Raw genomic sequence first — 17,667 nt, 5'->3', positions numbered from 1 at the left:
TCGTCGACCTCGATGCCACGATGGTGTACCAAAAATCCTAGGAAATTACCGGCCGAAACACCGAAAGCACACTTAGCCGGGTTCATCTTGAGGTTGTTTTTGCGCATGCGAAGGAACGCTTGCCTTAGGTCGTCCAGGTGTGTTTGACGACGTTTGGATTTTACGACCACATCATCGATATAAACTTCGACGATTGTACCGATTAAGTCGTGGAAGATCATATTCATGGCTCGTTGGTATGTGGCGCCGGCATTCTTGAGGCCGAAAGGCATGACTACCCATTCGTAAGTACCAAGTGCCCCCGGGCAACGGAAAGCCGTCTTGTGGACGTCAGCTTCGGCGATGAAAATCTGGTTGTAACCCGCATGACCGTCCATAAAAGATAGCAGTTCATGATTAGCTGCTGCATCAATTAATAAATCTGAAATCGGCATCGTATATTCATCCTTGGGAGTAGCCAGATTTAGATTACGGAAATCGATGCAAATGCGAAGGGCGCCGTTTTTCTTTAACACGGGGACGATATTGGCCAACCATTCGACATACCGAGCGGTCCTAATAAACCCGGCTTTCAGAAGCCGAACTAATTCTTCCTTAATGCCGAGTTGTACTTCGTTTGAAAATCGGCGAGGAGGTTGTCGAAAAGGCTTACACCCCTCCTTGATGCGTAGCTCATGTTCTACAAGGTTTCGGTCGAGGCCAGGCATTTCATGATAACTCCACGCAAAGCAATCTTTAAACTCATGGAGTAGCTTACGGAGTTCGACCTTCATGGACGGTGGGAGTAGCGCACTAATAAATAATGTTCGAGGATCCTCGGCCGTGCCTACGTTAACTTCCTCTAACGGGTCCTTGACTTGAGGTCGATGGTCTTCGAGTTCGGCCGGCGCAGCCTGAACTTTATCGAACGATAGAACGGGGCCGTTATCTGCTTCGGCCAGAAATTCGATCAAATTGATGCCAGAATGTGGTTGCTTGGTAATGGCGTACCAATGGGCCAGCAGACGTTCCATTGTAGATGAAACCGCGGCCTGACGCCGTTCTTGCGTGGTGTGCTTAATCATCGGCATTGATGACCAAGTTCGCCAAGCCAAGTCTCGCCGAATCCTGTTGGACAGTCTCGGCGCCGACCTCAATCACTTTTTGTACCGAAATTCTCGTCGGCCGCCCATCCTCGTTAAGGCCTTGGAGGGTGATGTAGCCGACGTGATCATCATAATACCGAGCCTGAATCATGTTGGTTTCAAATGGTTGGTTATCGGCTGGGTGGACTACGACCGATTTGCCATCCCAAAAGATGAGGACTTGGTATAATGAGGAAGGAATGCAACTGGTTTGGTGGATCCAGTCGCGGCCAAGTAATGCGTTATAATCGGTCTTGGAATCAATGATAAAGAATGTCGTCATGTGTTGACGGCCGGCAATGCTAACTTCCAACGGGAGCACCCCTTTGGTCTGAGATTTGTCACCAACAAAGCTGCTCATAGTGATTCCTGATGGAATGAGTTCATTATCAGAACGACGTAAGGCCTTCATGACGGATATCGGCATAATGTTGACTGTGGCTCCACAGTCGACAAACACTTTAGAAATGGGAAATCCTTCGATGTGAGCCGTGACGTACAACGGCTTCAGGTGTTGGAGATTAACCGAGGGGGAGCGGGGAAATAGCTCGGCCAAAGCGGTTTTAAGGTTATCCCCGCTCTGGTTTTCTCTATCGTCGTCGTTTGCGACGAAATCTACTTGTGTTGCTTCCTCGGCAACTACGTCCCCGTCCAAGAAACTTGACTGGTGGGTACTCGGTTCGAATTCAGCTGGTAGGACGTGGACCATACTGATCTCCATATGTTCGAGGACCGAGGGGCCCATGGGGTCATGGTCGTCGTCTTCCGGAGAACTATCCTCTGTAGCAGTCGTCGGAAAATCCTCGATCAAACTTTTGAGTTCCTCGGTAAGAGCCGGTATCCGAGACGTGGGAACCAAATCGAGTACGGGTGAGCCATTTCCTTCGGCGATGTGGACTGCCGAAGATTTTCGTTGGTCCTTTGTTACACGGGCTCGTTCTTCATATGCAATACGGGCGTTCCTTGTGTCTAAATAGGTATCCAATCGTGCTATCCGTTTTTCCTCGTCGGCCGTGAGGCCGAAGAGCGATACAGCCGAGAAGACTTCGAAATGATAGCGTAAATGCTGAAGGTCTTCGAGCGAAAAGGGTAATTCGGCGGCGTCGATATCTGTATAAGGATCGACCTCAAAACCAAGGACCCGAGCCTCCCGGATATGTTGAAACCTAGCTTTAATGGCTGGATCAGAAGTTTTCTGGATAATTTGCTCGGCATCAGGGCAAGTTAGCGCCAAGTCGAGGGCTTCCTGACATGCCTTGGGGAGTCCGTACAAGTCATTTGCGGAGTATTTCTTATGAAATTCTCGCATGTATTCCATGGATGCACCGAGGAACGGAGGGTGTAAGTTGCGCCGTATTTTGATAAGCGGCTCGCGCGGTGGTAATGGAGAAAGTTTCCTTTCGGCCTCTTGTGTAAAGTACTCTAGATGAGCTCTCGTTTCCCCAGGCCGGAGAAGGATCTTAATACGTTTCTCAGCTTCCTCAATGGTGGTTTCGAAATCAGCCTCCACTACTTTCTTCCCTTCGGCTAACTCGGTCATGATAGTCGGGGTTGGCCGTTCGCTACTATCTTCCACGGCCTGTTTTGGTTGCCATTGATTGGCCGGGCTGGCCTGCGCTCCTCGTCGCCGAGCCATGCAATCTATCCGTTGACGACGACGTTTTTGGGATTTGGACAGTGCCGTATACAAACCAGTCGGAGAATTGTAATTGTACCAGCGTTGATCCGATGTCCTTGGTGGTTTGAAAGTTTTGCGATCGGCCGGTGAGGCCGAACTATTAGCATTGCGCGAGTAATAATCCTCATTGTAGAAAGGTGCGTCGAAATCCAGACGCCGCCTGACCGAGGTCTGGTCTTTCGGGCGTACTTGTGGGCCGAGTCGATCAAACACTTGATGTCGTGGACTTAACCCTGTCGACGATGTTGTAGGGGCCGCAGGTGGTGTTGAAGATGTCTTCCTTCCAGGCTCCACTGGTGTTTTACAATGGTCACATAACACCTTCGATCCACAAGTTCCGTCGGATTTTGACCTTGTCATTGGCTCATCGGCGGGTTGCGCCGATTGTTCCGTTGGTGGTGCATTTGAAAAGATATCAAGCTTTAGTCTTGTTTGACCATTTTGTCGACGGATATGCTGCACCGGGACATATTCGGCCTTCCCTTTGTTTTTGGGAAGGTGAGCATCCACCATACCAATCGTTGTTGAAGGGAAAGGATTAACGTCGACCGCCATCTTTTCCGGAAATTTCAACTTTCCTTTTTCAATCCAGCTTTGAATTGTGTCCCGGAACACAACACAATTATTGGTTGCATGCTTATTAGAATTATGATATTTGCAGTATATCTTTCCTTTTAATTCATCGGCCTTAGGGATAGTATGCCCCGGCCGAAGCTTGATGATTTTTGCTGCCAATAACTGATCGAAAATTGCATCAGCTTTGGTGATATCAAAAGTGTATACTTTTGATGACTTGCCCGTTTCCTCGGCGGTCAAACGGGTTTTGGCGTCTTTGGTATTTACTTGCACCAAAGCCTTGCAAACATAAGGTTTGTCTATTATTATCTCGGCCGCGTCCACACTAACATACTGAGGGTCTTCACTTTCGGCCGATGCATAGCTCACCGTGGGGTTCTTATACAACGTCCCCCGGGATGGTGACTTCGATATCTTTTCTTCTCGGAGCAGATAATCATATTGTTCGACATGTTGAGCAAGTTCGTACATATCCCGAATATTTGCCCCCAGAAACTTCATTTTGTACTCCACGTCTAATCCGTTAAGGGCGATCCTGACGAACTCCACTTCGGGGAGTGGTACTCGGCACCAATTCCTGGCCGACTTAAACCTTGTTAAGTACTCCATTGGAGACTCGTCGGATGCTTGAGCCATCCTGGCCAAGGATGATACGGATATCTCCATCCCTGGCCGATAGAATTGTTCATGGAATTTTTCGACCAACTCTTCCCAACTCTGCACAGAATTGGGTGGAAGATTAATGTACCAGGCGAAAGCTGAAACTGTCAGTGAAAAATTAAACAAACGTAGTTTGTAGAAGTCGCTATTGACGTCTCCACACTGCGCTGTGAACCGAGCCACATGTTCTAATGAGGATAAAGACGACTCCCCGGCAAAGAGGCTGAAATCAGGGATCTTAAATCCTCGTGGGTATTCAAACCTTTCTACATAAGCCGGGTATGGATGAATGAATTTTGGAAACTTCGGCCCTTTCTTCAGGGCCGAATCAATCATTCTCTGGACTTCGGTCATGTTTACGGAAGCGGCTTCTTCTCCCTGGCTTGGTCCCTCGGATCTATTTCCTGGTCCACCTCTTCTTTCTAAGGTGATTGGTTGCGGTCGGGCGGGCCCTCTCTCGTCTGGTATTGGCACATTCGTCGAAATCTGCCGAGGTGGGCCGACCTGGCCATCTTCGAAAGCTTTACTAACCAATAGTTCGAGCATTCTGGTCTGTGTATCGCTGTTACTATGTATTGCTTCTAGCAAATCATTCATCTTCTGACCGATCGACTGCTCGACCTGAAGATATTGTTCCTCCAGTCGTCGCCGAAGGAATGTCCTCGTTGGTGGATCGGAACCTTCCCCACCATCGTCATCACAATCTTCCACAATCCCTTCCATGAACATTCCAGCTGTTTGATTCGGGACTGCGGGGTTGTAAGGTTGCCCGCCGAGACAGACTTCATTCTCTCGGCGTGTTACACTTGTGGCCTCGGGCGGCGCAATTATGATCGGATTTTTTGTAGAGTGCAAATCCTGCCCAAGGCCTTGCATTGGTAAGTCAGTTGTTGACTTTCCCATGGTTGTTTTCTGCTTCGTAGACCGTGTCTCAATGGTCATGAACTCCGAAGGTTTAGCACAATGGTCCCACTGGGCGTGCCAAAATGTTGACCCTAAAAATTACAAAACCTACGTGGCGCGCAGACCGAGTAACTAATAAGCTAACTACGTCCTTCGGTCGAATGCGGGGCGTGCCAACTCGTCGGCCGAGCCTGGCCGAGGAGTAAAATTTGTTGATGTAGCTTTGAGCGCGTTGCTGACTTTTTTAATTTGCGATTGCGACCGAGGAAGGAACACTCTCGGTCTCTGGGTTCTACAGCCTGAAGACAAGGCTGCTAATTCTGCGGAGTTCACAAATCGTCCGAGCCCGATTCGGTCACTGTGATTATATTCGTGAGAGTATAAGCACGTCGAATCGAGACCAAGGTGTATGGGCACAGGTACTCGAACGTGATGTATGTCTTGATGGTAAACGTAGTTCGGCCGTCGGAATGCCGAACCCTGAAACTCACTTGTGAGTATCCAATCATAAAACCACTCGGCGACCAGTACGCCGAGCAATGTAATTCGTAACACCTAACTATGCCGAGAAGGCTAGCAAGGTGACCTCTGCCAACAAAGGTTCGAAAACCTTTCTCGACCGAGACTTGGATAGATAATCGGTCGACCTCGACGCAGTGCTATTTATCCAAACTGAAGATGCTTCTTGGGCGGCTAATTCTGCGGCAGCAGTGCTGTTTATCCAAACTGAAGGTGCTCGCCGGTTGTTTCCACAGTGCTGTTTATCCAAACTGAAGGTGTGTCGGCAGGAAAAAGAAAAGGAAAAAATCTCAAGGTGATTGAGAGGTTTTGCGCAGGGCAATTGTATGCTGAGTTGAAGGTCCCTCGAATGTTGCATGATCTCGTGTATTTATAGTACCCCATTCCTTGAAACCTCCTCTGATTTGGATTGGGAGTCCTTGTCCCATTTCGATTCTGGTTCGAACAAACCTACTCCCACTGGGATTCTGAATCTTCCTCCCTTTGAGGCTTTATTTCTTGCTGGTCGAGAATCCTGGTCGCACCAGGATTTCCTCAATCCTTCCTATTTATCTGGACCTCTTGAGATAAGATTCGGCTGACCCTGCCAGCTGGTCCGGGTTTTATTATCCGGCCCATAGCATCTGTTATTACCTTGGGCCGAGCACATATGACTGCTCGGCCTGCCCAAAATATTTTGGGCCCAAACAGAAACACATAGTAATTCGCCAAGAATCCAAGTTCGAGTGCAAGAACTTGGGTTAGATAGTTGTATCCTGTAAGATAGACGTCCGTTGAACTACTGCACTGGTGTAGGGGCAAATTTCTGTCTTAGGAGATTGTAACTGCAAGCTTTTATCTTCCATAAACAAGTCAGTGATTTGTGATTTTATATGAAATTTTATTAATTGTTCATATTCTGGCATATTGTATATATAGTGAAATTGTAATTTGAAATAAATTGTGAATTTATTATATATTGCATAATTGACATTTGATTGGTTCTAACATGATCAAGTTCCATCCTTACTACTTTGTGTTGCGTTTCTGCCTAGTGTTCTCTAAATGTGATCCGTATGATGGTGGACTTTTTCCAATCTGAGTAAGTTCTTTGACTTGGACCTGACTATCAATGAGTTCTAGTACTTCTTCGACATGGGTTATATTGACGGAGTTGGGCAGCTGATAACCCGCCATAGGCTTTTTGATCTCTTCACTTGAACTACGTGCTCTGACTACCCTTATTGATTGTAAATGATTTGTTCAGTCTTTGGGCAAGCTTTTGTTGAGCTGCGCATGAGGATGCTTAAGAGTCTTACCCATTTAATGAGGGCAATCTTGATTTCCTTGTGAATTTTTGTCATTATTTTTTTCTCCACAAAGGAGATTTGGAATTTTGAAGAGAGGGGGAGGAAATTTGGAATTTTGAACAGTTGATGAAGTCGTTGAAGTATGCAATTATACAATAAGAATTTAGGCATTTTACATAAAAAAATAATAGAAAACAACAAATTTTTAGGGAATGGATCATTCTAGCAACCAAATTGTAAAGAATGGATCAAAACAGCCAAATTTCCAGGAAAAAAACTATGAAAGAAAAGTAGTTTGTGAAATTGATTTGTTCCAAGTCGTTTGGACTGACAGCCAAAAAAAATCGAGAAAGACCGAAGAGATTGGCGGGTAAAATAAGTTAGAATGAATAGTCAAAAGCGATTCGGTGGGAAGGACACGTGTGAACACTGTGGTGACTGCCGACGCATATACAATTCTAGGGAGAGAGAGGAGAGAGAGAGAGAGAGAGAGAGAGAGAGAGAGAGAGCTAATCTTCTTCGCCACTCCGCGGCACTCAAGAGTCAAGTCTTCGCTCGCTCACAATGAATAAAGTGAACAAAAAACAAAAAGCTGACTAATTAGTAAACTCTCTCTCTCTCCTCCCCCTCTCTCTAGGGTTTTCGCTGTTCCCATAATCCCAATTTAAACTTCATCCCTGCAAGCAACGATCCATTTTTTGGCTGTATAATTTCAAGGCTTTGCAATTTTCATGGAGGTAATTAAGTACTTTTGTGATTTGACTGTTTTGGTTGTCCATCAAATGATTAAATTGGTTTCCATTGGTAAGAAAATATGAGAAACTCATGAATTGTAATATTCCCTCTTAAATTAGGTGTTAAACACTGTTTAATTGACCCTTGATTCTTCTGATTGTTCGTTTTCATATGTTTTAGTGTACTTCAATGCTTTAATTCTGAATTCAAGGGGAAGAAAGGAGTTTTATTTGTTATTTATTTGTAATTTTTAGATCTCTTAATTTGATTTTATGAATTTTTGATCTGATTATCTTGGTGGGTTAAATTATTGGTGGTTCTTAGTGTTGGCCTTTCAGTGCTGAAGTTGTTCCCTTTGTTGTAAATACAATGTAATAACATACTTTGTATTGGTTTGGTTAAGGATATAATTTTAAACTCCATTGTTCTTGATTGCGTTAGTACTTCTCCTTCGTTATTTATGCTTCTATGTCCCGTGGAAGAAGTTCTCTGAATTTTACAAATCGTATTTGCTAAGCTTACAGCGTTGCTTTACAGGTTCCGGGAACAGAAGAGACCAACAGTTCTGATGCCCACTTGACATCAGCAGCAGCTTTTGTGGAGGGAGGAATCCAGGAAGCCTGTGATGATGCTTGCAGTATATGCCTAGAGGCCTTCTGTGAAAATGATCCTTCTACGGTACATATAAAATGGTTGAGACACTATTATCTTTTCTTATCTGGTTTCCGTTTTAATCAATTCTCGTTTTCTCTATGCAGTTGACAGGTTGCAAGCATGAATTTCATCTTCAGTGCATTCTTGAGTGGTATTTTTCTGATACCCATTTCTTAGTATTTAAAGTTCTTTTTCCGTTTATAATTTTTTTTGTTGTTGATATTATAGTTAGATTTTCTTGTTCTTGTTCATGAAATGCCTATGAATGGTAGCACAGGATTATAAGGTAGCCAAATAATGTGACTGTGCAAATAGTTCATTGTTGGAATTAAAGATTAGGCCTAGGCATTTGTGTCAGAATCCCTGTTCTGGTTCCACATCTCACTTCTAGGGAATGCTGTGTGCATTGCGAATTGTGATTTTATAGTTGGCATAACTACTCCAGGCTAAGAAACAAAATATTTACCGAACATATTTAGTGATATTTACTTGTTGGTCAGTTGTGAACTCATGGAAATTGATTAACAGGTAAATTCTAGTTGCTAAAGCCTTCAGGGATACTTCAAATGAAATCTCTTCACATGGTGTCGAATTTCTACTTTTTGTAATGATGGTCAACCTAGTTATACTTTTGACTTTTGTACTACCAACACCATGCCTTAACAACTTGTACAATAATGATTAGGGCATATTAATTTGAGCTGAAGGGATTAGAATTCATATCCTATCTTCTATTATCTTTATGTTTGCAATAATAGTTTTAATGAGCTTTCTTTGACATCTTGAGGTTTGTCTCCTTTCTCACACATGATTCATGAACTTTCATTTTGCCCGCGAATAAATACACCTTTCTTTTAGTTATTATGGTTACCAAGAATCCAAGATAGATATGATGCCAGAAGCTTGTTTCTATGCTGTTCCCTATTAACTTGAGAGGAATGCTAGCATCAATTGCTGCAACACCCTCTTTCCAGTTGTCATGTGGCTTTCCTTATAATTTTTATATGTTAATTTAACTTACAGATTTATGAACCATGTTTGTCTTACTTATTTACTCAATTGCCATTCACTCTCCCTCCATTTGTAGCTTTTTACGTCCTGTCTCTCCCCTCTTATCCTAAACCTAGAAATCATTTCTGTATTTCTTTCTGATTCCATATAAAACCATATATTCAGAGCTTGAAATTCCAAACAAAAGCAATGGACTGCAGTCACTTAAAAGAAGGAAAATTAATAGAAGGAATGCTCAGTCAATTACACATAATTATATTTAAAAAAAAAAAAAATAGAGGGAATGATCAAGGAGAAGGTAAACAAGAGACAAAACGAAAATACAAAGAAAACAAAACTACATAAAAAATGTAATGGCATTTTTAATTTTTTGGTGGAGAATATGTTAGACTCTCCTGCAAACCCAAGATTTCAATTTCGTTTTTATCAGAATTAGAAATCTATGAATTTCGTTTGAACAATGATGACTAACTGGAGGAGGGGCAGTGGCTAGGTGGGAAGGTGCAGCAATGGTTGGGACTGTCGGGTTGGGTCGGAGAAACCAGTGGAAGGCAAGTGAGTTAAGTAGGGAAAACATGGTTCTTAAATATGTGAGTTAAATTAATATTAAACAAAAAATTTAAAGGACACCACGTGTCAAATGGGCAAGGAGCAATTGCAATTACCTTAGCGCTCAAAACAGTCTATGAAAGTTTTTGCAACAGTGATTTTATGTTAAGCCTTATTTTAAAAAGATATATCGGTGACTTTTGAAAGTTCTCAAAAATTGAAATTTTGTTTCAATCTTGTAGGTGTCAGCGAAGCTCCCAATGTCCTATGTGTTGGCAACCCATCAGCTTGAAGGATCCCACTGGGTTAGTAGTTTTTTTCTTGGTCCTGGTATTCCCTTGATTCATCTCTCATACAAGTATTACAAAATGATAAGAGCTTCATTTTGTGTATTTACAGCCAAGAACTGCTAGAGGCAGTAGTGCAAGAGAGAAGTATTAGGTCTAATCCACCTCGAAATACTACAATATTTCATCATCCAACACTTGGTGATTTTGAATTGCAGCATGTTTGTATTCTATCTTTGCTCTTTGACGTTATTAAGTTAAATGTAGTATAAACCCACCAAAACTGAAGATTCGTATTAAAAGTTTTTCAATTTTGCTCCTGATGTAGTTACCCATGGGTGTAAATGATGCTGAACTTGAAGAGCGTATAATTCAGCACTTAGCTGCTGCTGCTGCAATGGGTCGTTCACGCAACATTGCCAGAAGGGAAGGACAAAGAAATAGGTCATCAGCTCAAGGTCGCCAGCAATACCTGGTCTTCTCTACCCATCCTAGCACACCTCCGGCTCCTGCTTCATCTTCCCCCGATCAGATGGAAGAAGGTGAACCGGCTCCTTCAGTTGCAGTAACTTTCCCTTCGCCTCCTACGAATATAGGGGAAGAATTGTCTCAAATGACAACTCCCGTACATTCGTCACAATCTGGTCCTGTGGCTGCCTCTGTGTCTGGATCTAGTGTTTCTTCTCCAAATCAACAAGGATCTTCCATGAGCAATAGGTACTAGATTCTTCAGCTTGATTAGATATATGTTGGTGCGCATTTGCACATCTTTTTTTTTTTTTTTTTCTCTGTTGTTGATTTACTACTATCTTATTATGATTTTCCTTTAGGAGGTCGCCTAGCCACTCATCCCCAAGTACCCAAGATAGAGCTGGCCCATCAGACATGCAATCATTTTCAGACTCTCTGAAAGCTCGATTTAATGCAGTATCAACGAGGTATAAATGTGCTTTAACCTTTGTAATTTATTCTACCATTTCTGAATGAGTTTTATTTTCCTATTTTCTCATTGCATAAACATCACACGTTCTCATTTTCAATTAGATACAAAGAGTCAATTTCAAAAAGCACAAAAGGTTGGAAGGAGAGATTGTTCTCTCGCAATACTTCCATGGCTGATCTTGGTTCGGAAGTTAAAAGAGAGGTTAATGCAGGGTTTGAAACTGTATCACGCATGATGGAGCGTCTGGAAACAAAAGACAATAACAGAGTTCATGATGCTTCTGTGTCAAATAGTTTAGACAGTCCGGTTTCTGGATCAGACAATCGACAGATATCAGAAAGTGATGGTGAAACTTTTTTAAATGACCACAATAAACCAGCTGCTTGTGCTACAGGTTCTAGTTCAAATTAGGCATTTTTCAGCAATTGCATTAACTCAAAGAAGTTCCTTATATAAGGTAAGTTGGGGTTTGAATTTTTTTATGCATTTTAGAACTCAGCATGTGATTTTTGTATTTTCCTTTTCTCTGAATCCACTTGGATTTTTCCTGTAATTTTTTTTCTTTCTATTTAGTTTACTTTTCTCTTTACTTTCGGGTCTCCATGTTTTTTGCATGAGTCCTGTGTCTTTTTCTCAAGATGGTTGATGTATTTATTGCTCTTCTTGATGAAATATATTGGTAATTGATTAGTGTGTTGTCTTTGTTTCTTTTTCTCAAGTTGGTTAATGTGTTTATTGCTCTTCTTGATGAAATATATTGTTATTTGATTAGTGTGTTGTCTTTGTTTCTTCTCTGTATTGTGGCTTCATATTTTAACATTTTGGTAGAGTGGAAGAATAAGCATGGATTTCTGTGGGAGTTCAAGATTTATGCATGAGGGAGGAGAAAGCTTGTTTTAAAATCTTATTCGATACTTGCCTTTTTGTGTGTACTGTTTTCCTTGGCAGTAGCTGCTCTAATGATGCTGCAAATAGGAGCATTTTCTCTTCAATTATCTTGGTAGGAACAAGGATTCTTCACTGGAAGCTCTCTTAGCTGAATGTAGAACTTTATTGTTTGCATCTCAAGTTGAGGAATTTTATGTGTCTTAAGGTCAGAGGTCTTTCATTGTTAATGTAGTTGTGCATCTGCGCATGTGTATGAAAGTTGAAACATGGCTGCTGTTAGGTTAGATATCCTACATTAGTAATGTGCCTTTGAATAAGGTTGCAGCAGCTACTATTATCTTTGGAAGGGTCAAGAAAAACAATTTAAGTTTTTTAAAGGTTCCAAGTAATGAAAGCTAAAGTCTCGGTCTTGTAAAGCTGGGACATTTATAAGTTGGAGGCCCAGTTTGGTAATCAGAAGTTGGAGAGCTTTTTGATGTTTGTGGATGGAGTGTGATCGTAAACCTTAAGAGGAGTTGATATGCTTCATCTTTAAAACTTTTGCACACCAAATATACACAACCTTTCATTCTCATCAGCTTTGTGTATTGCATGGTTCGATTTATTTGTTTGCCTCTTAAGATGAATTAGGACCAAATTTAAGAAGTGTTCTCAATGTTTTATCAGTTGCGCTACCTATCCCTGTCCCAATCAGTTAATATCTTGTGCTTATGAATGAGCTACAGCTTCCATATGGTTTGGCATCATTTCATTGAAAATATTGCTGAGCCTTTAACTGTTGAAAACTAATGCATATGAATAGTTGTATTGATCTATGAGGTAGCCGGGTTCAGTAACGTAATTAGTCAAACAAAAATCCTTATGGGCCTTTTATTTGTACTGAAACCATGCCTTTGTTGTTGATCAGTTCATCCAAACCTATGGTTGATAAAAACCAGCTCCACAACTCACTTAGCTCAGCTCCGTACTGGTCACATATCTTTAGCATTTATGTGTGTTTGCTTTTCTCCTTACTCTGTTTTTCTCTTTCACAATGTATTCTTTTCTGTCAAAATGTGTGTCATCAGTTAAGACTTCAGCAAGATGCATGGTCGTCACTTATCAGTCTATTCTATAACTCTTGTGCCTCGTAACTCTAGAAAAGGAAATGCCAAAATCCACTACCACCAAATCTGCGACATATCTTTCAGTCTGGTCCCAATCTCCTCTCCATCTAGAAAGCACAAACTCTCACCCTACCTGTTCATGGACTATAAATTTTTGAGTCGCTGCTGTATATTTGGATTCTGGGTATCGTGAAATTTGCAGGACATGTATCTGAGTTGATCTTTCTTCCTCAATATTTATATCAGGAAATGGACTACCATTGATGAAATCAAATACCATGTTAACCCAAACCCCCAGCTGGATTGCCATGGGCGACTGGCATTTGACCCAAAATTCAAGTCCTCTCACCCTATGTTTGGAGGAGGGGCCAAAAAGATTTAGTCTCAATTCTTAAAAAATGCACTCATGAGCTCCACCAATGAACTACTGGAGCACCACATAGGTACTAATAAAACACCTGAGGGGTATGATCGGGAGAGGAACTTCCAAGTTCCAAGGGATATAGGCAGAATGAGGAAGAAATTGATCACAAAAAAATTAATTAGGAGTTAAAAATGCACCACTTCAGCATTAGTCATTTGCGAATCCCTCTCACATGCCTTTGTAGTGATCATGTAGATGCATTTCTAATCCCTCCTATTTAACTTTTTGTGATCCATGTCTTCATACTTTGTCTAAGTTCATTGGAATTTGGAAGTTCCTCACCCAAACATACCCTAAATGCACTATAAAAATACTGAGATTGGGACTAAGTAAAATACACCTTGCAAAGAGCATTTCATAGTTCTCTCAAATGAATTGCACCTAATTATTATCAAGTCCTGCTCTCGAATCCAAACATAGCGTTAGGGACAAGGTCCTCAAGGTCAGTAATAACTCCCCGAGTGTGGCAACAATGGCCTTGGATACAGGGCTCCTTGGCCACTTCTTTGTGGGTGTGTTAGGGTTTCGTGTGATCTGAGGTGCAAAGAAAAGATGAAGGGGTGGGCAACAGGCCCAAAGGGGAAAGTAGAGTATAAAAAGAGAGGTGAATGAGGTTGAGGTAGTGGGGATGAAGCTAGCCCTTTTGGGTCATTAGTCAAGGGACAATTGACTATTTCTGGAGTCTCTCATTACTATGGTCAACTGGTATATAGCTTCAAGGTGCGAAGTGCTTGCCTTTCTGTTTGGTTTGTTTGTCTATCTACCTATCTAGTGGGCGTGTCATCTACAGGAGTTGAAGGCATGCGATTAAAAATGTTAATGGAGGTTTCGGAAAGTGTTATATTGTGGAATCATAATATAACAATTTCATGTCTGAAGGCTAATTTGCCTGCATTGTTGTGGAAAGCAACAAACGTCAAGTGTTTGAAATGCAGTGCAGGATTCAAAGGATGTGTGGGGAGAATATATGTGTAAGTTGGTGAGCAGGAAGTTGAATTGATTGTCATGCCATGATTTAGACTTTAGTTGATTGCAAACTTAATCAAGCAACCGGGAGTGGTAAAAAATGAACCAAAGAACTTGTTGCACAATTCTCAGCCGTCTGTGAGCTTAAGATGCGCCGTCCCTTACTGAAGATTTCATAGTTTTGTTTATTGGCATTTTACTCTATATTTGAGTTCATTACTCTTGCCATCTTTGTTTACCTATTTATTAGAGTTTCTTTTGTTGTCTCATCTGCTAAAGATTTGATTTTCTTGGAAAATTGCTCGTTTAAATGCAGGTGGAATCTCCCCTTTGAACTGCCAGAGCCCTGTGGATACGACCCATTTGCCATCGTCTTTCTGTGGAGGATAGTCTGTCTACTTTTGGAAAGAGCATTGCTGATTCAGATATAATTCAGAATAAAGAAACTATAGAATGTATGCTCTACTTTTTAAACCTGAACACCATTATCGGCTTTTAAATTGGTTATCTTATAACTTATTTGTGAATATATACTTCCGTCGCACATGTTAGGTATCTTTGAACCGTGCATACGTGTAGACAATTAACTTTTATATGGATATACAGTAATTTCCTTCGTGTTGTAGGTCCTTTGAATAGTTTTCTTTCTTTTGCCAAACTATGTTAGGACTCAGAACTTAATGCTGTTATGGTACTATACACAACAGCATCAAATTGTCGAAATGTCTATTATCGAGCTTAGGATGCGCTGACGAGGAAGTCGGTGCCAAAGTTATCATTGTTGAACTAAATAGTATACCTTAGGATGATGTATGTAATTCCATTGTGATTGTCATATTGTATTTTCTTTTTTCCTTATATGACATGCAAGGTTCTAAAAGATGCTAGGTGTCAGTTGGGCGGTGGCTAAGATCTACCGCCTAGGTGGCTAGGCAGAGTCAAGCGGATTTAAGTAAATTTGTTATATATCCTATAAATAAGTGTCTATTTATGTTTATAAAGATACATATTGCATTGAGATGCATACTTGCAAATTAGAATGACAATATAGATTATAAAGGATAAGAACATAATAAAAACATGTGCAACATGTACTATTTATTGAAAAAAGTAAAATGCAAAATGAAAGTTATATATTTTTTGTTAAGTGAGAGTTGTGACCTACGTAGGTTTGGGCAGGTGCCTATGTGGTCTAGACAGGCACCTAAGCAGGCGCTTTTTCTTAATTTTCAAATTTCTAAGGATTAATTGGATGGTAACCAACCACCTAGGGCTTATGTGGCACTAGGCAGAGATTTTCATAACAGTGATAACACTACATAAAATCGTATATTATTGATGCCATTGTAACAAGGTTGTTAAGATGTGTGTTTGCCTTTACCCTGCCCTTTGCCCCAAAATTTGCTTGAGGGATATGTATTTTTTTTTTATTATTATTTTTTATTTATTTTTTGAACAAACGATATTATTTACACTAAAGGAGAGGGATGTGCTTAGCCCATATGTGGTTCAAATCTGTATTTGGCGAGAATTGAACTTAAGACCTTTCGCTTACAAATGAAGAGGAATATCACCGAAATTTGCTTGTCATTAGTAGTACAATACCTATTGTGCTCGCACTCCTTGTCATGCCTATTACTTGTTATGATTGCCGTGTACCATACCCTAATTTTCCTATTAGGTATCTACACTAAAGGGGAGGGATATGCTTAGCCTCATAATGGGCTAGCAATAATGTGGTTCAAATCTGCATTTGGCAAGAACTAAACCTAAGACCTCTCACTTACAAGTGAAGGAATACCACCGAAATTTGCTCGTCATTAGTAGTACAGTACCTGTTGTGCTCACGCTCCTTGTCGTGCCTATTACTTGTTATGCTTGCCGTGTACCATACCCTAATTTTCTTATTAGGTTTTCTAGTTCTTTTATGGTTCCAGTTCCAGTTTTAACAAAGGTTGAGAGACCTTCTCATGACTACTTGCCTGTAGGCCTAGATAAGCCAGATGGGTCTAAAGTGCATGTTGGTCTCATAGTTCCTACTTTAAAGTCATTGGTCGTAGCATAATGAGATTATACATTTGAGGGGAAAAATAAATTTCTCCAAACCCATATGATGAAGCTTATGCTAGTTGAGAGGAAGATAGTTATTTGAGCTTGCTTCGATCCTTGATCACATCCTGGAATGTTCGTGCATTTTTAAAACTTTGTCTTACTACTCATGTCAATATTGCAGGCTGCACACTAGGGTAATGTTGGTTTGCTAGCTAGACTAGTTAAATAAGTGGGCAAGTTGGCCCATATACTATTCCTAATTATGCCAGGTGGCTAAATAATTTACTTTGTGGGTTTAGCCCAAACACACATATACAACCCACTTAGGTTTTTTTTTTTTTTTTTTCTAGAGTATCTCACTCTCTCGTTCACTCGTCAGTCTCTCATCTCTACACTCTTTCTTTATATGTCCTTCCCACTGTTGGGGCCTACAAATGTCCCTAATAAACTTATGTGCTTACTTTATTCTTGGCCTGCTCATGTTTTCTGTTTTTACGCCCCTCCAAGTGTTATTGGTGGTGCTCTTGTCGCGACGAGGATTACAAGCAATCATTAAATAAGACATTGGACAACATAGGAAGTAAATTTCCTTTCTATATAAATGTCCATCCTTCTAGGATGGGAATATTCTTTACTTTATGCTGCATTCATACTTATGCTTTGATATTATGTTTTGTAATACAGGTTCTAACATGCACACTGCAGAATCTCATTTCAATTACTTTTTGAATTTATTCATAGTTCTCCACAAAACCTTCACTTTATGACTTCGTCATCTTTCAAATTTCAGCTAGCATGTCTTGATTCTGATGTCTGCATGGACATTCTGGGTCAGGGTGAGCACATGTTTAGGTAGTCCTACACTCATCACACACATTATGTTAAACGCTAGTCATTCTTGATCTCTAATGTCAAAACTATGCCACCTCGTCGAGCACGAACCACACCATCTTTCTTGATTTTGGGCAATTCAAAGCAATTATCACAACATTATCCAGAAGGCATTTCGCCCTTCTCGAAATAATGCCTTGGAGATCGCCACTTGTCTTCAAGTGAGAAACTTCCATGGCATAGAGAAACTCGAAATAATCGAGGCTTGGTTCGAACATGTGGAGAAGATGTTTTGCGCTATGCAGAAGCTGGAAAATTTTCTGGTTGATCAAAATAGATTGCAACGGTAATGTGGTTCTTCCAAGGACTAGCAAAGTGGTGGTGGAGGTATGAGAAGGAACGAACTCGGAAGACAAAAGTATATTCAAGCGGAATATAACACCAAGAAATCTACAAGGCTTTACTTCACGTC

General features: G+C 41.1%; 1 protein-coding gene across 1 annotated transcript; it reads left to right on the top strand.

Annotated features, from left to right (window-relative positions):
- The first annotated feature begins 6,956 nt into the window (after window positions 1–6,956).
- On the top strand, window positions 6,957–14,928 carry LOC137741775 (E3 ubiquitin-protein ligase RHF2A). Its single transcript, XM_068481493.2, has 9 exons — window positions 6,957–7,486; window positions 8,022–8,162; window positions 8,243–8,289; window positions 9,941–10,003; window positions 10,098–10,206; window positions 10,314–10,702; window positions 10,816–10,923; window positions 11,030–11,385; window positions 14,629–14,928. The coding sequence occupies exons 1-8, from the start codon at window positions 7,481–7,483 to the stop codon at window positions 11,337–11,339; spliced, it is 1,173 nt and encodes a 390-aa protein (XP_068337594.2). The 5' UTR covers window positions 6,957–7,480; the 3' UTR covers window positions 11,340–11,385; window positions 14,629–14,928.
- The last annotated feature ends 2,739 nt before the right edge of the window (window positions 14,929–17,667 follow it).

Source organism: Pyrus communis, chromosome 11 (assembly GCF_041283825.1).
Source record: "Pyrus communis isolate YQ-2024b chromosome 11, ASM4128382v1, whole genome shotgun sequence".
NCBI classification, from domain to species: Eukaryota; Viridiplantae; Streptophyta; class Magnoliopsida; order Rosales; family Rosaceae; genus Pyrus; species Pyrus communis.
Note: the sequence above shows the minus strand (reverse complement) of the source record. Positions and strands in the feature narration are given on the sequence as shown.